General features: G+C 41.7%; 1 protein-coding gene across 1 annotated transcript in view; it reads left to right on the top strand.

Moving 5' to 3' along the window:
- The window catches only part of klhl38a (kelch-like family member 38a), a 33,580-nt gene extending 19,308 nt beyond the window's left edge, over positions 1 to 14,272 (top strand). Inside the window, exons 3-8 of the mRNA XM_036971407.2 lie at positions 5,368 to 5,572; positions 5,811 to 6,011; positions 6,126 to 6,632; positions 6,822 to 7,085; positions 11,056 to 11,161; positions 11,473 to 14,272. Coding sequence (XP_036827302.2) covers positions 5,368 to 5,572; positions 5,811 to 6,011; positions 6,126 to 6,632; positions 6,822 to 7,085; positions 11,056 to 11,161; positions 11,473 to 11,762 — 1,573 coding nt within the window. The 3' untranslated portion in view covers positions 11,763 to 14,272. The remainder of the gene's footprint in view (positions 1 to 5,367; positions 5,573 to 5,810; positions 6,012 to 6,125; positions 6,633 to 6,821; positions 7,086 to 11,055; positions 11,162 to 11,472) is intronic.
- The last annotated feature ends 12,776 nt before the right edge of the window (positions 14,273 to 27,048 follow it).

The raw sequence follows: 27,048 nt of genomic DNA, 5'->3' as shown, positions 1-27,048 counted from the left end.
CTGTTTTTAATTTGTACCAATCTACCAATAGGTGCCCTTCTCTGTGAGGCATTGGAAAACCTCCCTGGTCTTTGTGGTTGAAATTAAATTCTCTATTGAGGAACCAACCAGATAATTGTATGTGTGGGGTACAGAGATTCAGACTCTTTCTCTGCTGCCAATGACTGGAACGAACTACAAAAATCTCTGAAACTGGAAACACTTATCTCCCTCACTAGCTTTAAGCACCAACTGTCAGAGCAGCTCACAGATTACTGCACCTGTACATAGCCCACCTATAATTTAGCCCAAACAACAACCTCTTTCCCAACTGTATTTAATGTATTTATTTATTTTGCTCCTTTGCACCCCATTATTTTTATTTCTACTTTGCACATTCTTCCATTGCAAAACTACCATTCCAGTGTTTTACTTGCTATATTGTATTTACTTTGCCACCAAGGCCTTTTTTGCCTTTACCTCCCTTCTCACCTCATTTGCTCAGATCGTATATAGACTTGTTTATACTGTATGATTGTACTGTACTGTATGACATTTCAGCTTTTAATTTTTAATTAATTTGTAAACATTTCTTTAAACATAATTCCACTTTAACATTATGGGGTATTGTGGGTAGGCCAGTGACAATTTAACTAATTTTAAATTCAGGCTGTAGTGGAAAATGTCAAAGGGGTGTGAATACGGTCTTTAAAGCACAGTGTGGCAGTCCTTCTCCAATGTATTGTCATGTGTATGCATATACATAATCCCCAGGCTTTTGGTACATTAGGAGACGAGTTGGAGCTTAAAAGCCCTAGAACAGTACAAGTGAAGAAATTGTGTTAAAACGTCTGCTCAGTCCACCTGCTCTATACATGTGTTGTATACAATAACTATGTATGTATACATGGATCCTACCATTCAATGGGATGTCCGCTGCCCTCATCTCTTAAAAGGTTTGATCAGGTTCTTCAGTGATAGACGGAACAGACAAGGTTAACTTTGATCTTATACAAATAAAACAAAATCAAGAAGTCTAACTAACTACATGGTTTGTGCATATGGGCTCCATCAACCTAAAGAGATGGTCAACCAATGTGGGTTTTTTGTTACGTAAAAAAAAAAAATAGAGGAGTTAGGTTGGAGAGGCTATGCTGCCACCTACTGTTCAACTCAAATTGTATTGGTCACATGCAGATGTTATTGCGAGTGTAACGAAATGCTTGTAATAGAAGAGGTGTAGATTCCTGATTAATCTTAATTTTATTAATTGTATCTTTATTTAAACGTTTTTTAATTGAACTAGGCAAGTCAGTTAAGAAGAAATTCTTACTTACAATGATGACAGATTTTCACCTTGTCGGCTCGGGGATTCGATCCAGCAACCCTTCAGTTACTGGCCCAATGCTCTAACCCCTGGGGTACCTGCTGTCCCTACACTCTAACCCCTGGGGTACCTGCCGTCCCTACATTCTAACCACTAGGGTACCTGCCGTCCCTTCACTCTGTAATGTAATGATATCATATCATTCTCTCATGCTTAATTACACCAACAGAAAATACACAACAGAGTATGGAGAATGAACAGAGCGCATCTTCAAGACCCAAAATGTATTATATACGTGAATTAAAAATAAAAACCTTGACCATTACAAATGTAGACATAGAGGACAGAGAAAAGCCAACCCCGACATAATTTGGGATGCCTTTAAAACCTCTACAGGATCGGTGGGTCCCCCTCGGTGGGGGGGGTCCCCCTCATTACCAACCCCATGTATTTTCCACTAGCTGCCCCAACACCACAGAAAGCACTACCTTACTCAAGAAAGCAAAAAAGAGACCATGTTTGTATGCGGCTGTATTAACAAAATGTTGTTGCTTTTTACATTCTTTGCAAACTGATATGTGACACGTATTATTCTTAAATAATATACAAAACAGGTGAGGCTCAAAATGACGAGTCACCACTGTAATTCAAATTTGAAAAGCTTCTATTAAAATGCATATAAAATCTGAATTAAACAACAGTTGGAGGGATCCGACAGCCTTCTTAGACTTAACAACTGTTAGTTGTTATCAGCAGACAACAACAAAATCACTAAAACCAGAGATCACCCAAGAAGAAATATTAGATCCTGTTAAAACATTCACACAGAGAAAAGCACCAGGCTATGGCTTCCCCAAATAATTATATTCAATGTTTTGGGACCAAGTCACTTAATTCAGTGTTACCCAATTTCATGTATCAAACAGTTATTTCCGTTATATTGAAACCAGGTACATCTGGAGAGTCCCCTGCAGACGACAGAGCCATGTTTAATCATTTACGACAATAAAAACATGTGCAAAACTCATAAGCAACAGAATGGAAAGTCTTACCAGACTTGATACATATTAATCAAACAGGGTTTATTAAAAATAGACATTTACAAACATGATTCAGTATAATACAATACACTAAAAAACAAGATATATATTTATAAATAATGGCTTTGATGCCGAAAGCCTTTCAAACGTCTTGAATGGCCTTTTCTATTCAAACATTTGGAAGCCTTCAACTTTCCATTTGAAATAATAAATTTAATAAACATGTATAGAAATAATACATTATCTGATGAATGCTTTAGAAAGGGGGACAAGACAGGGGTGTCCCCTCTCCCCCTTCCTGTTTCCACTGGCAATTGAACTGCTTGCAGAAAGAATTAGACAGGACCCAAACGTAACAGGTATCAGTATTGGTAAACATGAAAATAAACTAAAATTATTTGCAGATGATCTCCTGAAATACCTGACAAATATTGAAAACCCAATGCCCTCCTTGCTAAAAAATAATGTATTTTCAGAATACTCTTAAAATCACACGATATAAAATTTACGTGGAAAAATTTGAAATAACGGCAATAAGAAAAATAAAACAAATAACGAATGATCTATAGCAAGTGGACCACAAAAAAATATAAAATACTTAGGATGCTTAATAAGTGACAACACACAACATATAAAGATAACATTATCCCATTACTTAACCATATGGAAACATATCTAATTAAATTGAACAGTCTTCCCGTATATCCTACAGGTAGAGTCAACCTATTCAGAATGGCATGGCTCATAAAGTTTTCATATTTCTTCTCGGTAATATTAATTACCCCACTAAAGACATTCTTTAAAAAAGTATACTCTGCCATAATAGACTTTAAAAATAACTGATATTAGCACAAATGGAGGGAATGTTGGAACATTCTAACGACATTACAGGTAACTAAAATATACACTTAATCCAGCTCAAACCTGTATAGAATGTATTATACAAGATAATACAATCACACATTCTACAGCACAACAGCAGACCCGATAATAATACATTCTTTCAGTCCAAAAGCTATGGGCGGAGTTAGAAAAAGTATACTTAAAACCTGGAAATCAACCAATCCTCCATGGTTAAGACAACGGAAAAAATCATATGCTTCATTTTCTGAATATTGAAGGAGCGTGGGTAATGGAGGGGAACAAAATGGTTTGAGGACATGTGGCGGACAGTAGTGAGAACAGGTGGGTCTAGACAGGATAGTAGTGAGAACAGGTGGGTCTAGACAGGACAGTAGTGAGAACAGGTGGGTCTAGACAGGACAGTAGTGAGAACAGGTGGGTCTAGACAGGACAGTAGTGAGGACAGGTGGGTCTAGACAGGACAGTAGTGAGAACAGGTGGGTCTAGACAGCAGAGTAGTGAGAACAGGTGGGTCTAGACAGGACAGTAGTGAGAACAGGTGGGTCTAGACAGGACAGTAGTGAGAACAGGTGGGTCTAGACAGCAGAGTAGTGAGAACAGGTGGGTCTAGACAGGACAGTAGTGAGAACAGGTGGGTCTAGACAGGACAGTAGTGAGAACAGGTGGGTCTAGACAGCAGAGTAGTGAGAACAGGTGGGTCTAGACAGGACAGTAGTGAGAACAGGTGGGTCTAGACAGGACAGTAGTGAGAACAGGTGGGTCTAGACAGCAGAGTAGTGAGAACAGGTGGGTCTCGACAGGACAGTAGTGAGAACAGGTGGGTCTATACAGGACAGTAGTGAGAACAGGTGGGTCTAGACAGCAGAGTAGTGAGAACAGGTGGGTCTAGACAGGACAGTAGTGAGAAAAGGTGGGTCTAGACAGGACAGTAGTGAGAACAGGTGGGTCTAGACAGCAGAGTAGTGAGAACAGGTGGGTCTCGACAGGACAGTAGTGAGAACAGGTGGGTCTCGACAGGAGTGATGTTCAAATCTAAATCAAGATTTTATTGTTCACCTACACATATTTAGCAGATGTTATTGTGGGTGTAGTGAAATGCTTGTGTTGTTGATGTTTGTGGAGTATGTGTATGCTTTGTTTCGTATTTTTTTTTTTTTTTTAAAACATCTAAAAAATGAAAAGTATGTACAGATACATTATTATTGTTATTATTGTCATGTCTGTTCCTCAGGGCCATGTTCTGCAGTAACTTGTCATGTCTGTTCCTCAGGGCCATGTTCTGCAGTAACTCAGGGCCATGTTCTGCAGTAACTCAGGGCCATGTTCTGCAGTAACTCAGGGCCATGTTCTGCAGTAACTCAGGGCCATGTTCTGCAGTAACTCAGGGCCATGTTCTGCAGTAACTCAGGGCCATGATCTGCAGTAACTCAGCGCCATGTTCTGCAGTAACTCAGGGCCATGTTCTGCAGTAACTCAGGGCCATGTTCTGCAGTAACTCAGGGCCATGTTCTGCAGTAACTTGTCATGTCTGTTCCTCAGGGCCATGTTCTGCAGTAACTTGTCATGTCTATTCCTCAGGGCCATGTTCTGCAGTAACTCAGGGCCATGTTCTGCAGTAACTCAGGGCCATGATCTGCAGTAACTCAGCGCCATTTTCTGCAGTAACTCAGGGCCATGTTCTGCAGTAACTCAGGGCCATGTTCTCCAGTAACTCAGGGCCATGTTCTGCAGTAACTCAGGGCCATGTTCTGCAGTAACTTGTCATGTCTGTTCCTCAGGGCCATGATCTGCAGTAACTCAGGGCCATGATCTGCAGTAACTCAGGGCCATGTTCTGCAGTAACTCAGGGCCATGTTCTACAGTAACTTGTCATGTCTGTTCCTCAGGGCCATGTTCTGCAGTAACTTGTCATGTCTGTTCCTCAGGGCCATGATCTGCAGTAACTCAGGGCCATGTTCTGCAGTAACTCAGGGCCATGTTCTACAGTAACTCAGGGCCATGTTCTGCAGTAACTTGTCATGTCTGTTCCTCAGGGCCATGATCTGCAGTAACTCAGGGCCATGTTCTGCAGTAACTCAGGGCCATGTTCTACAGTAACTTGTCATGTCTGTTCCTCAGGGCCATGTTCTGCAGTAACTTGTCATGTCTGTTCCTCAGGGCCATGTTCTGCAGTAACTTTGTGGAGAGCAGACAGGGACGTGTGGATCTGAAGGGTATCTCCCCTGACGTGCTCAGTGGCATAGTGGACTATGTGTATACAGGAGCCATCACCATCAGCATGGACATAGTGCTGCCTCTAATGCAGGCTGCCTCTATGCTGCACTATGGACGGCTGTTTGAGGCCTGCTCCACCTTCCTTCAGGTGACTACAGATGGAAATCAGCTTTGTTGCTAACTCTGGGACTGTTAGATTGATTTTGAAACTGCAGCATTGATTGATGTGATTGTGCCACTAACTCCTGATTGTGTTTGTGAATCAGGCCTCCCTTTGCAAAATATACTTTTGTCTCAATGGGACTTTCCTGCTTAAATAAAAGTTTCAATTAAATACATAATAATGTGCACACACACGGTCTTTGTTAAATTATAATATATTTCAGGAGCAGCTGAGCCCAGACAACTGTCTCAGTATGATCAGGTTGTCTGAGATCCTCCACTGTGACAGTCTGAAGGAGAAGGCTAAGGAGATGGCCGTGAGGAGCTTCTCAGACGTAGCTGCCTCCGAAGACTTCTGTGAGCTCTCCTTACCGGAGCTTATGTGTTACCTGGAGGACGACCGACTGTGTGCAGAGGAGGAGCAGGTGATATGAGATGAGGAGAGATGAGTAAAGAAGAGATGTGAAAAAATAGGATTAGATAAAAAATAATATTGTTTCTAACATGGGGGGGTTAGTAGTAAAAGTACAATTTCGCAGGTGTTTGAGACCCTCCTGGCGTGGATCCACCACGACCCGTTCTCCCGGCGCGGCGCCATCCACGACCTCTTCAAGAAGGTGCGCCTGCGCTACATCCACCCCACCTACCTGTTCCAGTTCATCGCCAACGACCCGCTAGTGCAGTCCTCCACGCTCTGCACTGAGATCATTGAGTCCGTCCGTCGCCTCATGCTCTCGGTCAGTGCAAAGTGCGGTCGTGAGCTGAAGCCCCTCTGGACCACACCGCGCCGCTACACCTGCCGAGAGACGCTCGTTGTGGTCGGCGGGCGCAAGAATAACGAGCAGACATCCCGGGAAGCCCTGCTCTATGATGAGAGGACTCAGCGCTGGCAGTGGCTGGCCAAGCTGCCCCTGCGACTCTACAAGGCCTCCTACGTCTGTATCCACAGCATCCTGTATGTGGTGGGGGGGCTCAGCCTCAGCATGGCCTCAGGAGACAGCTCTGTGTCTGCCACCGTCTACACCCTCTCCCTCAAGACCAACCAGGTATGAAGGGGCTAGCATACCCACAGCACTGACGGTTTGTCCAGAAAATAGCTATTTTTAAATGAGATTTTATTGTGCTGATCGATAATTATTTTGTACTGAGTATTTATGAAAATGGTACATTTCAACCTTAGCTGCTATTGATACCATGTAATGCTGCCTTATTGAAACCCACGTCTCTGTGACCAGTGGAGGACGGCTGAGCCCATGTTGGAGCCGCGCTACGCCCATCAGAGTGTCTCCTATCTCCACTTCATCTTTGTCCTGGGGGGGATCGGAGTTGACAAACAGATCTCCAACTCCGTGGAGAGGTACAACAGTATGTTTAACCAATGGGAGGCCATGGCTCCTCTCCCCAGCGCTGTGCTGCACCCCGCCGTCGCCGCCAACGACCAGAGGGTCTATGTGTTCGGAGGGGAGGACGCCATGCAGAACCCTGTCAGGGAGATACAGGTAACCCTCAATCAACCAACCCACCCACCAATCAATCAACCCACCCACCAATCAATCAACCCACCCACCAATCAATCAACCAACCCACCAATCAATCAACCCATCAATCAACCAGAACAGAAACAGTTTAAACAAAGAAGGGAGGAGACAATTCCTTTAGCGTGTATTATGCTAATAGCCTGACAGATGGTTGATGGATCTTAATCTTTGATATCATTGACCAGAGGTGGAGAGAGTGGTGAGGCGAAGAAAATAAAAAATGATGGGGCCCGTAGTTTTTCCTGATTTGGTAACCTAACCAGGTAAAACTCTGGACCGTATGACGCGACTAATCCGTTTGTAAAAAAGGTTTAATCATTTTTCTAATCAGGTCACATGGTTTTGAAAAACTCCTGGCCTTGGGGAGGATGAAAACCCTGTCAAACTGCAGCTACCCTGTTCTTGTTCATATGAGTTGTGTTTTTAAAGAAGAACTAGGGGGCGTTTCCTATACACAGAGAAAGCAACGTGATTGGACAATAAATCTCACAGGGCTTGTTTTATGCAGCTTTTCATCGTGTAGTCCTGCCCTATGCAACTGTAGGCCTAATTACACATTACCTAACAGACTGTCAGCTATTGTGTCAATTATTAACTGGAATGAATTAATACATTTTGGATTGTAAAGTGTTGGTAGTCTCGTCAGCCCAAGTTTGAATATTAATCAAATTTGATCCCGTTCACATTTTTCTCACAAACAAATGGGCTATAAATATACAACTTTACCACTTCCTTTACACTGGCCAGAGGGGCAGGGGTGCATAGTAAGCTACACTAAAGCCTGGTCTCATGAACTCAACGTAACATAGTAAAGTAAGTAGATACTAAAATGGGTATGATATGTTACGTTTGGTATGGTTACACAAGACAGACCTTTACATAATAAGGCAAAATAAGGGTGGATGGTCAAGGTGAATGGGTGGGCATTTAACTCTAACCCAAAGGTTGCGTGTTCGAATCTCATCAAGGAGTACATTAGCTAATTAACAACTTTGCACCTACTTAATACTTTTTAGCTACTTTGCATGTTAGCTAACCCTTCCGCTAACCTTAACCCCTAGCTAACGTTAGCCACCTAGCTAACGTTGGCCACGACAAATTGGATTTGCTACATATAATACGATTTTCAAATTCATAACATGTTGTACGAATTGGATGATGGACATCCACAAATTAAAACATACCATACAGTAACATACCATACAGTAACATACCATACAGTAACATATCATACCATACAGTAACATATCATACAGTAACATACCATACAGTAACATACCATACAGTAACATACCATACAGTAACATATCATACCATACAGTAACATATCATACAGTAACATACCATACAGTAACATACCATACAGTAACATACCATACAGTAACATATCATACAGTAACATATCATACAGTAACATATCATACAGTAACATACCATACAGTAACATACCATACCATACAGTAACATACCATACAGTAACATATCATACAGTAACATACCATACAGTAACATACCATACAGTAACATACCATACAGTAACATACCATACCATACAGTAACATACCATACAGTAACATACCATACAGTAACATACCATACCATACAGTAACATACCATACCATACAGTAACATACCATACAGTAACATACCATACCATACAGTAACATATCATACAGTAACATACCATACTAATTGGAGTGTTTGAGATTTACATTTACCATGTTACATCTATCTACCTCTCAGTCCAGGTTGTTGACAATGAAGCTGCTGTTAGTACATTTACTATGTTACATCTACCTCTCAGTCCAGGCTGTTGACTATGAAGCTGCTGTTAGTACATTTACTATGTTACATCTACCTCTCAGTCCAGGCTGTTGACTATGAAGCTGCTGTTAGTACATTTACTATGTTACATCTACCTCTCAGTCCAGGCTGTTGACTATGAAGCTGCTGTTAGTACATTTACTATGTTACATCTACCTCTCAGTCCAGGCTGTTGACTATGAAGCTGCTGTTGTTAGTAGCCTACAGTTGACCAGACAGACATTTGTTATATTTGTCAAGCAATACAGCTAATGTTTTAGGTCTAAATTAGTGGTCGCCAGTCAAGATCACTTTCCCAGTCAAAAAGCAAACCGAGATCTACATAAACCCACACAAACAGTTTTGTAGGAATGAGGTTTGGGCAGTAAGCCTAGTACATTATCACAGCATATTGGCTATATGATTGGCCTGCCAATATTGTTAATCAGACCATATTGTAATAACATAAAATATTATATTTCAAAACTCGAGCTTTGATAATAAAATAGATCAGTTGGTTTGTGGAACATGAATTGAAATAATGATATGTTTTATTTAACTGGACTGATGGTACCTGCATCGAGGTCAAATCACGACGTCATTGATCTTCAGGTCGAAAAATCGGAGCTCTAGAAAGAAAGATGCCCGAGTTTCCGACTTGGAATTCCGAGTTGGATGACCGTTCAAAACGATGTTTCCCATCCGCCTCTCACCGTCCCTGCTCTCTCCGTCCTTTCCTCCGGTGAGACTGACCAGAGAGAGGGGACACCGTCTTCCACCTGATGGCGAAACTCGAGTCGCACTGTATCTGCCTCATGCGCAAATTCATGTTGACCAGAGAAAGTTAAATATTCATTCATATTAAAATGGACACGACGAGCTGCTACTAATAATAAAAACGTAGGGCTGTCGATACTTGGCTACTCATTCATTGCAGCCGCAGCCCAGAACGGATGTACGGAGAAGTGCGTTTTGTAATAGTGTTGAATATAAACTTAAACATGACATAAAAACAGCAGCTCTTTGCTGTATTTGTTGACAGTCTCTCTGTTGTCATGGTTTTAAAAGTTATTAAATCTATTAACGTGGCTGTGGCCAGGGTCATGGAACCTCTGTTCCCACGGTGATTTGAGCCATCTGCCCGGCAGCGCAGAAGGTGCACTCGATTAAGTCACAGATTTGCCGGTCCGCCGGGTAGGCGGAGTTTGTCTCATGGGAACACTTTGCTACCCGGTGCGCAGGACTTTTGAAACAAGTGCACCCACCGCGCAACAGCTCAACACGATTTAAATAAAAGGATCGTAAGCCTTTATGGTTCGTTGGCTTTTCTACAGGAATATTTGGTGATCGCCTAGGAATGCCTTTTAGATCGACCAGTCGGCGACCACTGGTCTATAGGCTGCTACATATATTTTTGGTTGTGTCTGTCAGGAGTGATGTGTTATCATGCTTGCTAAATCAATACTGGACGAGCAGGCCTTGAGCTTTTGTCTGTGCTGTCCCAGTTTCCTTGGGAAGAACCTATCCCATTGTAAAATGGTTAATGTAAGGGTTAAGGCTAGGTTAGGTAAGGGTTAAGGGACAGGGTAGGGATTAGGTTAATGTTAGAGTTTTAGAACAGGGACATCCCAATAGCAGTGACCCTTGAGCTTTGTGCCTGGCCCACAAGACCTGCGATTTCCATGAATCTGATTGGTCAAGATACGCAAAGAGACAAATCGTGAGGCAAATTGGTCTAAAAAAAACAGCACTTTGCCTCACCACAGTTCTGGCGGCTCTTGTCATTGACTGGCTGACTGACTGACTGGCTGACTGACTGGCTGGCTGACTGGCTGGCTGACTGGCTGGCTGGCTGGCTGGCTGGCTGACTGGCTGGCTGACTGACTGGCTGGCTGGCTGGCTGACTGGCTGGCTGACTGACTGGCTGACTGACTGGCTGACTGACTGGCTGACTGGCTGACTGACTGGCTGGCTGGCTGACTGGCTGGCTGGCTGGCTGACTGGCTGACTGGCTGGCTGACTGACTGGCTGACTGACTGGCTGACTGACTGGCTGACTGGCTGACTGACTGGCTGACTGACTGGCTGACTGGCTGGCTGAAACTCTCTCTGGTATCTCTGTCTCTCAGGTGTATCACATCTCCAGGAACCTGTGGTCCAGATTGGAAACCAGGACAGTGAAGAACGTCTGTGCACCTGCTGCTGTCATCGAAGATAAGATCTACATCATTGGAGGTGAACAGGCTGCAGCTTTCAACATGTTTATCTGGTTTACCGGGTCTATCATGTAGAATACCCACAGCTGTTACAGTCCACATGAGTTGATAGCATGTGTCTCTTTTTCATCTTAAATGGAGTCATCTCCTTTCAACTTTATTTACTTTGATGTTGTGATTCTGAACAATCTGTGGGTAGGCTTTGTCCCCAATGGCACCCTATTCCCTCTGGGCTCTGGTCAAAAGGAGTGCACTACATAGGGAATAGGCTGCAATTTGGGACGCCGGCTCCCTTAATAGTCATGTGTATTTGAAATGTTTCATTTGTAGGGTACACTAGACGGATGATCGCCTACGACACCAAAGCCAACAAGTTTGTAAAGTGTGAGAACTTGAAGGAGAGGCGAATGCACCACAGCGCCACGGTCATCAACAACAAGCTGTACGTGACGGGGGGGCGCTTCCTGAACGGGCACGACACCATCGAGGACTCGGACTGCTTCGAGTGTTACGACCCCAAGACGGACGTGTGGACCTCCAAGGGGACGCTGCCATACAAACTGTTCGACCACGGCTCCCTGCCTCTGGTTTGTGTCTCCAACAGACCCAACCCCCCCTGAGTGACCCACAACATCTTATCAACATCATCTGGTCGTCTGGAGTCCAACAGTAGGGTGAACAGTGGGACTGACTTCTACAGCTGCCTCTCTGTCCCCCATTACAGATGCAATGTCCTCCAGTCCTCCAGTCCATTGTCACATTTGAGCTGGTCCACAAACTGTATATGATCTCTCTGATGAGTGACCCACAACATCCCCAAAACTCCTTGGACTCCTAGCCTAGCCGGCTCCTAACCTAATCTAGCTAGCTACCTGTCATGGACTCCTAGCCTAGCCGGCTCCTAACCTAATCTAGCTAGCTACCTGTCATGTTACTCCTTCACAGCAGTTATAATTGGACACCACAGCTGGGATCGGAAACCATCTGAACAGACAGACGTTGGTCTCTTCTCTCACACAGTCACAGGACGTCAACACACGCCTCAGACATGGTCTTGATGCTAGCATCTGTGGCGTTCTAAATCAAAACCTGAGATCTTAGCTGGCAGGCAGAGGTGTCACATTGGCCCCAGGGAGGGAGGGAGGGAGGGAGGGAGATCGGAGGACAGAGTCTCCACACTCCTCCAAGGGTAAATCTGAAATGACACCCTATTCCCTATACAGTTCACGACTACTGGTCAGAACTAGTTTACTACATAGGGAATAGGGTAGGCTCTGGTCAAGACAAGGGAATAGGGTGCCATTTCAGACCAACGCTCCCCTACCCAAACTAAGTCCACATAACACTGATTGAAGCCCTGTAACAGAGCTGGATGATATGGCCATAAATTGCCTGAATTGATATAATAACGATAAAGAATAAGGATCCGTCTCTAACATGAAGGTGCACCACAGTTTCTAACAATGTGCACCACAGTTTCTAGCATGAATGTGCACCACAGTTTCTAGCAATGTGCACCATCGTTTCTAACAATGTGCACCACAGTTTCTAGTATTAATGTGCACCACAGTTTCTAGTATTAATGTGCACCACAGCTTCTAGCAAAGTGCACCACAGTTTCTAACATTAATGTGCACCACAGCTTCTAACAATGTGCACCACAGTTTCTAGCATTAATGTGCACCACAGTTTCTAACAATGTGCACCACAGTTTATATTAATGAATGTGCACCACAGTTTCTAGTATCAATGTGCACCACAGTTTCTAACATGAATGTGCACCACAGTTTCTAGCATTAATGTGCACCACAGTTTCTAACAATGTGCACCACAGTTTCTAACAATGGGCACCACAGTTTATATTAATGAATGTGCACCACAGTTTCTAGTATCAATGTGCACCACAGTTTCTAGTATCAATGTGCACCACAGTTTCTAGTATTAATGTGCACCACAGTTTCTAGTATCAATGTGCACCACAGTTTCTAGTATCAATGTGCACCACAGTTTCTAGTATCAATGTGCACCACAGTTTCTAGTATCAATGTGCACTACAGTTTCTAACATGAATGTGCACCACAGTTTCTGTCATTAATGTGCACCACAGTTTCTAGTATCAATGTGCACCACATTTTCTAACATGAATGGGCACCACAGTTTCTAACATGAATGTGCACCACAGTTTCTAGTATTAATGTGCACCACAGTTTCTAACATTAATGTGCACCACAGTTGATAGCATTAATGTGCACCACAGTTTCTAACAATGTGCACCACAGTTTCTAGTATTAATGTGCACCACAGCTTCTAGCAATGTGCACCACAGTTTCTAGTATTAATGTGCACCACAGTTTCTAGTATTAATGTGCACCACAGTTTCTAGTATTAATGTGCACCACAGTTTCTAGTATTAATTTGCACCACAGTTTCTAACATTAATGTGCACCACAGCTAGCAATGTGCACCACAGTTTCTAGTATTAATGTGCACCACAGTTTCTAGTATTAATGTGCACCACAGTTTCTAACATTAATGTGCACCACAGTTGATAGCATTAATGTGCACCACAGTTTCTAACAATGTGCACCACAGTTTCTAGTATTAATGTGCACCACAGTTTCTAGTATTAATGTGCACCACAGCTTCTAGCAATGTGCACCACAGTTTCTAGTATTAATGTGCACCACAGTTTCTAGTATTAATTTGCACCACAGTTTCTAACATTAATGTGCACCACAGCTAGCAATGTGCACCACAGTTTCTAGTATTAATGTGCACCAGAGTTTCTTGTATTAATGTGCACCACAGTTTCTAGTATTAATGTGCACCACAGTTTCTAGAATTAATGTGCACCACAGTTTCTAGTATTAAGGTGCACCTCAGTTTCTAACAATGTGCACCACAGTTTCTAGCATTGATGTGCACCACAGTTTCTAACAATGTGCACCACAGTTTCTAGCATTAATGTGCACCACAGTTTCTAGTATTAATGTCCACCTCAGTTTCTAACAATGTGCACCACAGTTTCTGGTATTAATGTGCACCACAGTTTCTAGCATTAATGTCCACCTCAGTTTCTAGCATTAATGTGCACCACAGTTTCTAGAATTAATGTGCACCACAGTTTCTAGCATTAATGTCCACCTCAGTTTCTAGCATTAATGTGCACCACAGTTTCTAGAATTAATGTGCACCACAGTTTCTAGCATTAATGTCCACCTCAGTTTCTAGCATTAATGTGCACCACAGTTTCTAGAATTAATGTGCACCACAGTTTCTAGCATTAATGTGCACCACAGTTTCCTATTGTCCTTTAAACTACTACTGCTAGTTTGATGGTTGTGGCCATCAATTGTCCCATGAACATTCACCCATATTAACAAAGTTATTTAATTTCAACATCACATTTCTCTAGTATGGGCTACTTATCGTAATGAAGGATATCAGTAAAATGTCTGCAATGTTACCGGTATGGTCGGTGTCTACATTTTTTTGGTTTATCTTTCCAGATCTACCCTGTTCATAATTTAGCAGCCTAGGTATCCATTGCAGTTGGATTGCTATATCATAACATATCTTACACTATCCTACCATGACACACCAACCCTACCATAGAATACCATATCTTACACTATCCTACCATGACACATAACCTACCATACCATTTTATACCCTACAATACCATACCCTACCATAGAATACCATAACCTACCATACCATTTTATACCCTACAATACTATATCCTACCATACCCTACAATACAATACCATACTCTAACATACTCTACAAAGCATACCGTACATTACAATATCCTACCATACAATACCATAACCTACCATTTTATACCCTACAATACTATATCCTACAATACCATACCCTACAATATTCTACCATACTCTAACATACCCTACAATAGCATACCCTACATTACAATATCCTACAATACCATACCCTACCCTACTATACCATATCCTACCATACTATACCCTACAATACCATATACTACCATACCCTACTATACCATATCCTACCCTACTATTCCATATCCTACCATACATCATTATACCCTACTATACCATATCCTACCCTACTATACCATATCCTACCATACATCATTATACCATATCCTACCATACCCTACTATACCATATCCTACCATACAATACCATATCCTACCATACGCTATTATACCATATCCTACCATACCATATCCTACCATACAATACCATATCCTACAATGCCATATCCTACCATACAATACCATACTATACCCTACAATACCAAACAATACCCTGTCATAGCATAGCCTACCAAACCATATCTTCCTATACCCTACCATACCATATATCCTACCATACTATACCCTACAATACCATACCCTTCGATACTATACAGTACCCTACCATACAATAGTATACCATAACATAGCCTACCAAACCATATCTTCCTATACCCTACAATACCATATCCTACCATACTATGCCATATCCTACCATACTATGCCCAACCACACCATACCATACAGTACCCTACCATACAGTTCCCTACCATTACATACCCTACCATAACATAACATACCCTACCATACCATATCCTAACATGACATATTCTACCATACTATACCACAGCCTACCATACTATACCACAGCCTACCATACTATACCCTACCATATCCTACCATACAATACCATATCCTACCATACAGTTCCCTACCATAACATACCCTACCATACCATATCCTAACATGACATATTCTACCATACTATACCACAGCCTACCATACTATACCACAGCCTACTATACTATACCCTACCATATCCTACCATACAATACCATATCCTACCATACAGTTCCCTACCATAACATAGCCTACCATACTATATCCTACCAAACCATATCTTCCTATACCCCTGAATGGACAATGAGTGTAAGATCTCCCTTGACTCCCTGACCTGGTGTGACGCTGCTTCTAAACTAAGCACAGCGACATCCACCACACTACGACTGCCAGTCTAAGGACTTGTGGGCAGCATGTAAATAGTCAATTCATAGACAATCATTCCTCCCTCCCAAGCACCTGTCGTTGTTCACTTTCTAATGAGTCATTAAAGGGAAGGCGAGTTGAACCACATGAGTTCTGTTTACTCCCCTGTCAGAATATGGTCCACAACATTTACAGATGGAGCTTCATTTGAGCCGGTTTGCTACAGAAAATAAATTAATCCTGCAGCAGCACCAGGAAATGTGAATTATAATGTGGATTATAAGACTTGACAGAAGACTTGACAGGCATGCAGTACTCAGGCAGTGAGCCTAATTCATCTGTCTTTTTCCCTACCAATATTACATTACAAATCAGCAACATCACTGGACTGCGTTGTTCTTCTAGTAGTGGTGATTGGGGAACGATCGGTCCACCATATATCTGTCCCTCAGCCATCCCATGACCTAGAGGGCATGTATATTATAACCACTGCAGCCCACCTACCATAAGCATCAGTCAGAGATGCTGAGGCCAGTCCTGTGCTCTGTGTCAGGTTTAGACATTGACCATGCAGTGTTCCGGTCTGCTGGTGATTCAGCAGTAGGCTACACTGCCAATGGCTTTATAAACCAAGAAGGAACCATCAGTGTGTAGGCATATCCATATATATCTAGGCCTATCTTACTGCTAGTGAGACTGCTCTACAACAGCGTTTTCTCAACCCTCCATCTCGATCTGTGTACAGTCCCTCATATCTTGTTTGCTGCGGACAGCTACTAAGTCAGATCTTCCAAGAAGGATAACTATTGCCAAAGACACTGATTAGCACTACAGTGCCAATTTACTAATGCCACCTTTTGCTCTTGACCCTATTGTACAGACAGTAGCCTGTAGCCTTGACCGTGGTTACTATGGGAACCAGGAGACGTCATGTGACTAGATGAGCCTGTGGCATGCTTCTCTGTGGGTTTCTATGTGTTTCAAATCTCAATGAAGGCAGCACTATGCATATAGAGGCATAGAGTATAACGCTATCTATTGCTTGCACCAAAGAGAAAAAAAAACTCACTTTTTAAAAATAATTTATTTCTTTCTCATTTATTTTATATCCTGAATTACTTGTGTAAATGATGACATTGTCCATATTTATTAATTTATGTGACTTGTTTTTTATAACAAAACTGTCTTATTTCTTTATCAATAATATTAAAGTGATTTTACCAAAATATGATCTGATGTTTGAGACTGGGTTGATAATATACACCACAGTGGAGAAAAACACGTGTTATTTCTGTAATATACTGTAGGTAACTATACATTTCCTCTTTAGTACTTTGACTGCAGTCAGTGTTAACTGGTGCTTCTCTCTAGTATGTTAGTATGTGGTCTGACTCCTCACCTTCTGCAGGGATCAGGGTATGTGGTCTGACTCCTCACCTTCTGCAGGGATCAGGGTACGTGGTCTGACTCCTCACCTTCTGCAGGGATCAGGGTACGTGGTCTGACTCCTCACCTTCTGCAGGGATCTGGGTACGTGGTCTGACTCCTCACCTTCTGCGGGGATCAGGGTACGTGGTCTGACTCCTCACCTTCTGCGGGGATTAGGGTACGTGGTCTGACTCCTCACCTTCTGCAGGGATCAGGGTACGTGGTCTGACTCCTCACCTTCTGCAGGGATCAGGGTACGTGGTCTGACTCCTCACCTTCTGCAGGGATCTGGGTACGTGGTCTGACTCCTCACCTTCTGCGGGGATCAGGGTACGTGGTCTGACTCCTCACCTTCTGCGGGGATTAGGGTACGTGGTCTGACTCCTCACCTTCTGCGGGGATCAGGGTACGTGGTCTGACTCCTCACCTTCTGCGGGGATCAGGGTACGTGGGCTGACTCCTCACCTTCTGCGGGGATCAGGGTACGTGGTCTGACTCCTCACCTTCTGCGGGGATCAGGGTACGTGGTCTGACTCCTCACCTTCTACGGGGATCAGGGTACGTGGTCTGACTCCTCACCTTCTGCGGGGATCAGGGTACGTGATCTGACTCCTCACCTTCTGCGGGGATCAGGGTACGTGGTCTGACTCCTCACCTTCTGCAGGGATCAGGGTACGTGGTCTGACTCCTCACCTTCTGCAGGGATCGACGTACGTGGTCTGACTCCTCACCTTCTGCAGGGATCGACGTACGTGGTCTGACTCCTCACCTTCTGCAGGGATCGACGTACGTGGTCTGACTCCTCACCTTCTGCAGGGATCGACGTAAGTGGTCTGACTCCTTACCTTCGGCAGGGATCAAGTGACCGCTGCCAGCTGCAACCTTAGACTATTACAGAGTCAGGCAGCAGGCACCCTGGCACAGGTGCCATGTTCACGAGGCTACATACTTCAACATAGAAGCTCTGTCCAGAATCCCCTACAACACTAGATAATGTAACATTAGAGAACTGATCTTCAGAAAGTATTCACACCCCTTGACTTTTCCCACAATACCACATTATGTCAAAGTTAATTGTTTTTTGAAAAATTCAACAACAAAAAAGTAAATGAAAAGCTGAAATGTCTTCAGTCAATAAGTATTCAACCCCTTTGTTAGAGCAAGTCTAAATAATTTCAGGAGCAAAAAAAATGTGCTTAAAACTTCTTATGGCTGCAATCCCGTTAACGGGATCGATACGACAACATCCAGTGAAAGTGCAGGGCGCCAAATTCAAAACAACATAAATCTCATAATTAAAATTCCTCAAATATACATGTATCGTATACCATTTTAAAGGTAATCTTATTGTTAATCCCACCACAGTGTCCTATTTCAAATAGGCTTTACAGCGAAAGCACCACAAGATTATGTTAGGTCACCACCAACTCACAGAAAAACACAGCCATTTTCCCAGCCAGAGAGGAGTCACAAAAAGCAGAAAGAGATAAAATGAATCACTAACCTTTGATGATCTTCATCAGATGACACTCATAGGACGTCATGTTACACAATACATGTATGTTTTGTTTGATAAAGTTCATATTTATATCAAAAACTCATATTTATATCTGAGTTTAGATTGGCGCATTACGTTCACTAGTTCCAAAAACATCCAGTGATTTTGCATAACCACATCAATTCAACAGAAATACTCATCATAAATGTAGATGAAAAAACAAGTTATACACATGGAATTATAGATATACCTCAACTGCTGTGTCAGATTTTTTTTTTAACTTTACGGAAAAAGCAAACCATGCAATAATCTGAGACGGCACTCAGACGAAGAAAAAAAATGATCTGCCATGTTGGAGTGAACAGAAATCAGAAATAACATTATAAATATTCCCTTACCTTTGATGATCTTTATCAGAATGCACTCCCAGGAATCCTAGTTCCACAATAAAAGCTTGATTTGTTTGATAATGTCCATTATTTATGTCCAAGTAGCTACTTTTGTCAGGGCTTAGGTACACAAATCCAAACGCTCGTGCAGGTTCAGCATAGCGTCGGACAAAAACTTTAAAAAGTTATATTACAGGTCTTAGAAACATTTCAAACTAAGTATAGAATCAATCTTTAGGATGTTTTTATCATAAATCTTCAATAACGTTCCAACCAGATAATTCCTTTGAGAAGAAAAGCAATGGAACACAGGTCGCTATCATGTGAATTGTGCATGACCAGCCCATGGCTCTCTGCCAGACACCTGGCCCCACAACACAGTAGAAGCCTATTTCAAGTTTCTAAAGACGGTTGACATCTAGTGGAAGCCCTAGGAAGTGCAACTTCATTCATATCCCACTGTGTATTCAATAGGGGCTGGGTTGAAAATCGACCAACCTCAGATTTTCCACTTCCTGTTTGGATTTCTCCTCAGGTTTTTGCCTGCCATATGAGTTCTGTTATACTCACAGACATCATTCAAACAGTTTTAGAAACTTCAGAGTGTTTTCTAGCCAATACTAATAATGCATATATCAGCAGCTGGGACTGAGGAGCAGGCCGTTTACCCTGGGCACCTTTCATCCAAGCTACTCAATACTGCCCCTGCAGCCATAAGACGTTTTAGCACGTTACATTATAAGTTGCATGGACGGTGTGCAATAATAGTGTTTAACATGATTTTTGAATGACTCTCTCTGTACCCCACACATACAATTATCTTTAAGGCCCCTCAGTCGAGCAGTGAATTTCATACACAGATTCAACCACAAATACCAGGGAGGTTTTCCAATGCCTTGCAAAGAAGGGTACCTATTGGTATACGGGTTAAAGAAAAAATAAAGAAAAGACATTGAAAACCCCTTTGAGCCTGGTGAAGTTACTAATTACATTTTGGATGGTGTATCAATACACCCAGTCACTACAAAGATACAGAAGTCCTTCCTAACTGAGTTGCCAGAGAAGAGGGAAACCACTCAGGGATTTCACCATGAGGCCAATGGTGACTTTAAAACAGTTACAGAGTTTAATGGCTGTGATAGGAGAAAACTGAGGATGGATCAACAACATTGTAGTTCCTCCACAATACTAACCTAAATGACAGAGTGAAAAGAAGGAAGCCTGTACAAAATAAAAATATTTAAAAAGATGCATCTTGGCACTAAAGGCACAAGGCTCTAAAGTAATACTGCAAAAAATGTGGCAAAGAAAATCCCTTTTTGTCCTGAATACAAAGTGTTATGTTTGGGGCAAATCCAACACATTACTGAGTACCCCTCTCTATTTTCAAGCATGGTGGATCTGCTGCATCATGTTATGGGAAAAGTGAAAGGGGGATATCTAGTCAGTTGTACAACGGAATCAGTTGCGGTCGGTGCCATTTAAGATGTTCTTTTATGAACATGGCCTTATTTCTATTACAGTATGTTGGATGACTGGCATTCATATTCCATTCACCTAGTTCAATGTAACAGTGACAGGTTTAGGGTCCTGGCATTCGTATTCCATTCACCCAGTTCAATGTAACAGTGACAGGTTTAGGTTACTGTCATTCATATTCCATTCACCCAGCTCAATGTAACATCGATAGGTTTAGATTACTGTCATTCATATTCCATTCACCCAGTTCAATGTAACAGTGATAGGTTTAGGTTACTGTCATTCATATTCACCCAGTTCAATGTAACAGTGATAGGTTTAGGTTACTGTCATTCATATTCCATTCACCCAGTTCAATGTAACATCGATAGGTTTAGGTTACTGTCATTCATATTCACCCAGTTCAATGTAACAGTGATAGGTTTAGGTTACTGTCATTCATATTCCATTCACCCAGTTCAATGTAACAGCGATAGGTTTAGGTTACTGTCATTCATATTCCATTCACCCAGTTCAATGTAACAGCGATAGGTTTAGGTTACTGTCATTCATATTCCATTCACCTAGTTCAATGTAACAGCGAAAGGTTTAGGTTACTGGCATTCGTATTCCATTCACCCAGTTCAATGTAACAGTGACAGGTTTAGGTTACTGTCATTCATATTCCATTCACCCAGCTCAATGTAACATCGATAGGTTTAGATTACTGTCATTCATATTCCATTCACCCAGTTCAATGTAACAGTGATAGGTTTAGGTTACTGTCATTCATATTCACCCAGTTCAATGTAACAGCGATAGGTTTAGGTTACTGTCATTCATATTCCATTCACCCAGTTCAATGTAACAGTGATAGGTTTAGGTTACTGTCATTCATATTCCATTCACCCAGTTCAATGTAACAGTGATAGGTTTAGGTTACTGTCATTCATATTCCATTCACCCAGTTCAATGTAACAGTGATAGGTTTAGGTTACTGTCATTCATATTCCATTCACCCAGTTCAATGTAACAGTGATAGGTTTAGGTTACTGTCATTCATATTCACCCAGTTCAATGTAACAGTGACAGGTTTAGGTTACTGTCATTCATATTCACCCAGTTCAATGTAACAGTGATAGGTTTAGGTTACTGTCATTCATATTCACCCAGTTCAATGTAACAGTGATAGGTTTAGGTTACTGTCATTAATATTCCATTCACCCAGTTCAATGTAACAGTGACAGGTTTAGGTTACTGTCATTCACCCAGTTCAATGTAACATCGATAGGTTTAGATTACTGTCATTCATATTCCATTCACCCAGTTCAATGTAACAGTGATAGGTTTAGGTTACTGTCATTCATATTCACCCAGTTCAATGTAACAGTGACAGGTTTAGGTTACTGTCATTCATATTCACCCAGTTCAATGTAACAGTGATAGGTTTAGGTTACTGTCATTCATATTCACCCAGTTCAATGTAACAGTGATAGGTTTAGGTTACTGTCATTCATATTCCATTCACCCAGTTCAATGTAACATCGATAGGTTTAGGTTACTGTCATTCATATTCCATTCACCCAGTTCAATGTAACAGTGATAGGTTTAGGTTACTGTCATTCATATTCCATTCACCCAGTTCAATGTAACAGTGATAGGTTTAGGTTACTGTCATTCATATTCACCCAGTTCAATGTAACAGTGATAGGTTTAGGTTACTGTCATTCATATTCCATTCACCCAGTTCAATGTAACAGTGACGGGTTTAGGTTACTGTCATTCATATTCCATTCACCCAGTTCAATGTAACAGTGATAGGTTTAGGTTACTGTCATTCATATTCACCCAGCTCAATGTAACAGCGATAGGTTTAGGTTACTGTCATTCATATTCCATTCACCCAGCTCAATGTAACAGCGATTGGTTTAGGTTACTGTCATTCATATTCCATTCACCCAGTTCAATGTAACATCGATAGGTTTAGGTTACTGTCATTCATATTCCATTCACCCAGTTCAATGTAACAGTGATAGGTTTAGGTTACTGTCATTCATATTCACCCAGTTCAATGTAACAGTGACAGGTTTAGGTTACTGTCATTCATATTCACCCAGTTCAATGTAACAGTGATAGGTTTAGGTTACTGTCATTCATATTCCATTCACCCAGTTCAATGTAACAGTGATAGGTTTAGGTTACTGTCATTCATATTCCATTCACCCAGCTCAATGTAACAGTGATAGGTTTAGGTGACTGTCATTCATATTCACCCAGTTCAATGTAACAGTGATAGGTTTAGGTTACTGTCATTCATATTCACCCAGTTCAATGTAACATCGATAGGTTTAGGTTACTGGCTTTAATATTCACCCAGTTCAATGTAACAGTGATAGGTTTAGGTTACTGTCATTCATATTCACCCAGTTCAATGTAACAGCGATAGGTTTAGGTTACTGTCATTCATATTCACTCAGTTCAATGTAACAGCGATAGGTTTAGGTTACTGTCATTCATATTCACTCAGTTCAATGTAACAGCGATAGGTTTAGGTTACTGTCATTCATATTCACTCAGTTCAATGTAACAGTGACAGGTTTAGGTTACTGTCATTCATATTCCATTCATCCAGTTCAATGTAACAGTGATAGGTTTAGGTTACTGTCATTCATATTCACCCAGTTCAATGTAACAGTGACAGGTTTAGGTTACTGTCATTCATATTCACCCAGTTCAATGTAACAGCGATAGGTTTAGGTTACTGTCATTCATATTCCATTCATCCAGTTCAATGTAACATCGATAGGTTTAGGTTACTGTCATTCATATTCCATTCACCCAGTTCAATGTAACAGTGATAGGTTTAGGTTACTGTCATTCATATTCCATTCACCCAGTTCAATGTAACAGCGATAGGTTTAGGTTACTGTCATTCATATTCCATTCACCCAGTTCAATGTAACAGTGATAGGTTTAGGTTACTGTCATTCATATTCACCCAGTTCAATGTAACAGTGATAGGTTTAGGTTACTGTCATTCATATTCACCCAGTTCAATGTAACAGTGATAGGTTTAGGTTACTGTCATTCATATTCACCCAGTTCAATGTAACAGTGACAGGTTTAGGTTACTGTCATTCATATTCATCCAGTTCAATGTAACAGTGACAGGTTTAGGTTACTGTCATTCATATTCACCCAGTTCAATGTAACAGTGATAGGTTTAGGTTACTGTCATTCATATTCCATTCACCCAGTTCAATGTAACAGTGACAGGTTTAGGTTACTGTCATTCATATTCACCCAGCTCAATGTAACAGTGATAGGTTTAGGTTACTGTCATTCATATTCCATTCACCCAGTTCAATGTAACATCGATAGGTTTAGGTTACTGTCATTCATATTCACCCAGCTCAATGTAACAGTGATAGGTTTAGGTTATTGTCATTCATATTCCATTCACCCAGTTAAATGTAACAGTGACAGGTTTAGGTTACTGTCATTCATATTCACCCAGTTCAATGTAACAGTGACAGGTTTAGGTTACTGGCATTCATATTCACCCAGTTCAATGTAACAGCGATAGGTTTAGGTTACTGTCATTCATATTCACCCAGTTCAATGTAACAGTGATAGGTTTAGGTTACTGTCATTCATATTCACCCAGTTCAATGTAACAGTGATAGGTTTAGGTTACTGTCATTCATATTCCATTCACCCAGTTCAATGTAACATCGATAGGTTTAGGTTACTGTCATTCATATTCACCCAGTTCAATGTAACAGTGATAGGTTTAGGTTACTGTCATTCATATTCCATTCACCCAGTTCAATGTAACAGTGATAGGTTTAGGTTACTGTCATTCATATTCCATTCACCCAGTTCAATGTAACAGTGATAGGTTTAGGTTACTGTCATTCATATTCCATTCACCCAGCTCAATGTAACAGCGATAGGTTTAGGCTACTACATGGTACTGAAATTTCCCCTATACCATCACGAGGTACCTAGACTATGAATGATTGATTACAACGTAGGTGCACAAAAGGACAAGAGAAAGATTAGAGTAATAAAGGTGACAGACAGTGACACATTCAATACCGCCTTGGACACTCTTGAGCTTCTAGCTCAGGGATGGGCAACTGGCTTTTGCAGGCCCGTGGACCAATTTCACCCCCCGAAAAAGAAGTTCCCAAGCCAAACGTTCATACCATAACTGCTAACCGTTACACACAGTCTACATCATTGTCACCATATTAGCTAACATCATAGTCAACATAGCTACTAGAACATGCAGTACGGTGTATGGCAAGCAGTTTAGCAGTTACACTGGTGGGCCTTGGTGGCAATAAATTAATAAAACCAAAAGCTTACCTTGACTTGAGTTCCAGTGTTGGACAGCCCTAGACAGCTAGCTAACATAGCATCCCTCTCTGTTGGATAGCCATAGCCAGCTAGCTAACATAGCATCCCTCTCTGTTGGATAGCCATAGCCAGCTAGCTAACATAGCATCCCTCTCTGTTGGATAGCCATAGCCAGCTAGCTAACATAGCATCCCTCTCTGTTGGATAGCCATAGCCAGCAAGCTAACATAGCATCCCTCTCTGTTGGATAGTCATAGCCAGCTAGCTAACATAGCATCCCTCTCTGTTGGATAGTCATAGCCAGCTAGCTAAAATAGCATCCCTCTCTGTTGGATAGCCATAGACAGCTAGGATAGCCATAGACAGCTAGCTAACATAGCATCCCTCTCTGTTGGATAGCCATAGACAGCTAGCTAACACAGCATCCCTCTCTGCTTGAGCCAGGTGTTTGAGTAGGTTAAACTAGCTAGCTGCAAGTGAAAAACAAATACACAATGAAATAGCTAGCCAGTTAGCCAGCTAGCTTTCTCTCGCTCTTGCTTCTCCTTTCTTCTTTTGAAGAAATTAATTTGTTAAACTGTTCAACTATTGTCTTTCTCTGAGTCAACTACTCACCACATGTTATGCACTTGCAGTGCTAGCTAGCTGTAACTTACACTTTCAGTACTAGATTCATTCTCTGATCCTTTGATTGGGTCGACAACATGTCAGTTCATACTGCAAGAGCTCTGATAGGTTGGAGGACGTCCTCCGGAAGTTGTCATAATTACTGTGTAAGTCTATGGAAGGGGGTGAGAACCATGAGCCTCCTAGGTTTTGTATTGAAGTCAATATACACAGATGAGGACAGAAGCTAGCTGTCCTCCAGCTACACCATGATGCTACCCAGAGAGTGATGTTGAGGCTACTGTAGGCTATCATTGTAAAACAGTTTGTTTTATTCTATTATTTGGTGACGTGAATATATTTAGTTTAGTTTTATCTAAAAAGGATAACATTTATTGTTTCACTGTTTTACATTTTTATGAAATTCACTGAGGAGGATGGTCCTCACCTTCCTCCTCTGAACTGAATGCATTCAACTTAAATGTGTCTTCCACATTTAACACAACCCATCTGAATCATCTGCCTTAATGTTGCTGGACTCCAGGAAGAGGAATGGGGATCCTTAATAAATACTAATCAGAGTGGTCTTAAATCGACATCGGCACCCAGAAAGCAGTTGTTGTTGGGGGTTAAATGCCTTGCTCAGGGGCAGAATAACACATTTTTACCTTGTCGGCTCAGGGATTCAATTCAGCAACTTTTTCAGACACTGGCCTAACTCTCCTCCTACCTGCCAGGTTACCTTCCACCCTATGGGTATTCCCTATGGGTATTCCCTATGGGTATTCCTGGACTGGGAAACATAATGGAGAAACATACTAGAAGAAAACCTGGTTCAGTCTGCTTTCCACCAGACACTGGGAGACATTGACCTTTCAGCAGGACAATAACCTAAAACACAAGGCCAAATCTACACTGAAGTTGCTTACCAAGAAGACAGTGAATGTTCTTGAGTGGCCGAGTTACAGTTTTGACTTAAATCTACTGGAAAATCTGTGGCAAGACTTGAAAATAGTTGTCTAGTGATGATCAACATTTGACAGAGCTTGAAGAATTTTGAAAATAATTATGGGAAAATGTTGCACATCCCATAAATGACAGGATAAAAAACGAGTAAAGGGCCATTCCTTGTTTATTCGATTTGAATCTGAAATAAAACAAACGGTTTTGTTTTTATT

The sequence above is a fragment of the Oncorhynchus mykiss genome, chromosome 30 (assembly GCF_057628025.1).
Source record: "Oncorhynchus mykiss isolate SJ-2025 chromosome 30, ASM5762802v1, whole genome shotgun sequence".
Taxonomy (NCBI): Eukaryota; Metazoa; Chordata; class Actinopteri; order Salmoniformes; family Salmonidae; genus Oncorhynchus; species Oncorhynchus mykiss.
This window is presented reverse-complemented; position numbering and strand designations above follow the sequence as displayed.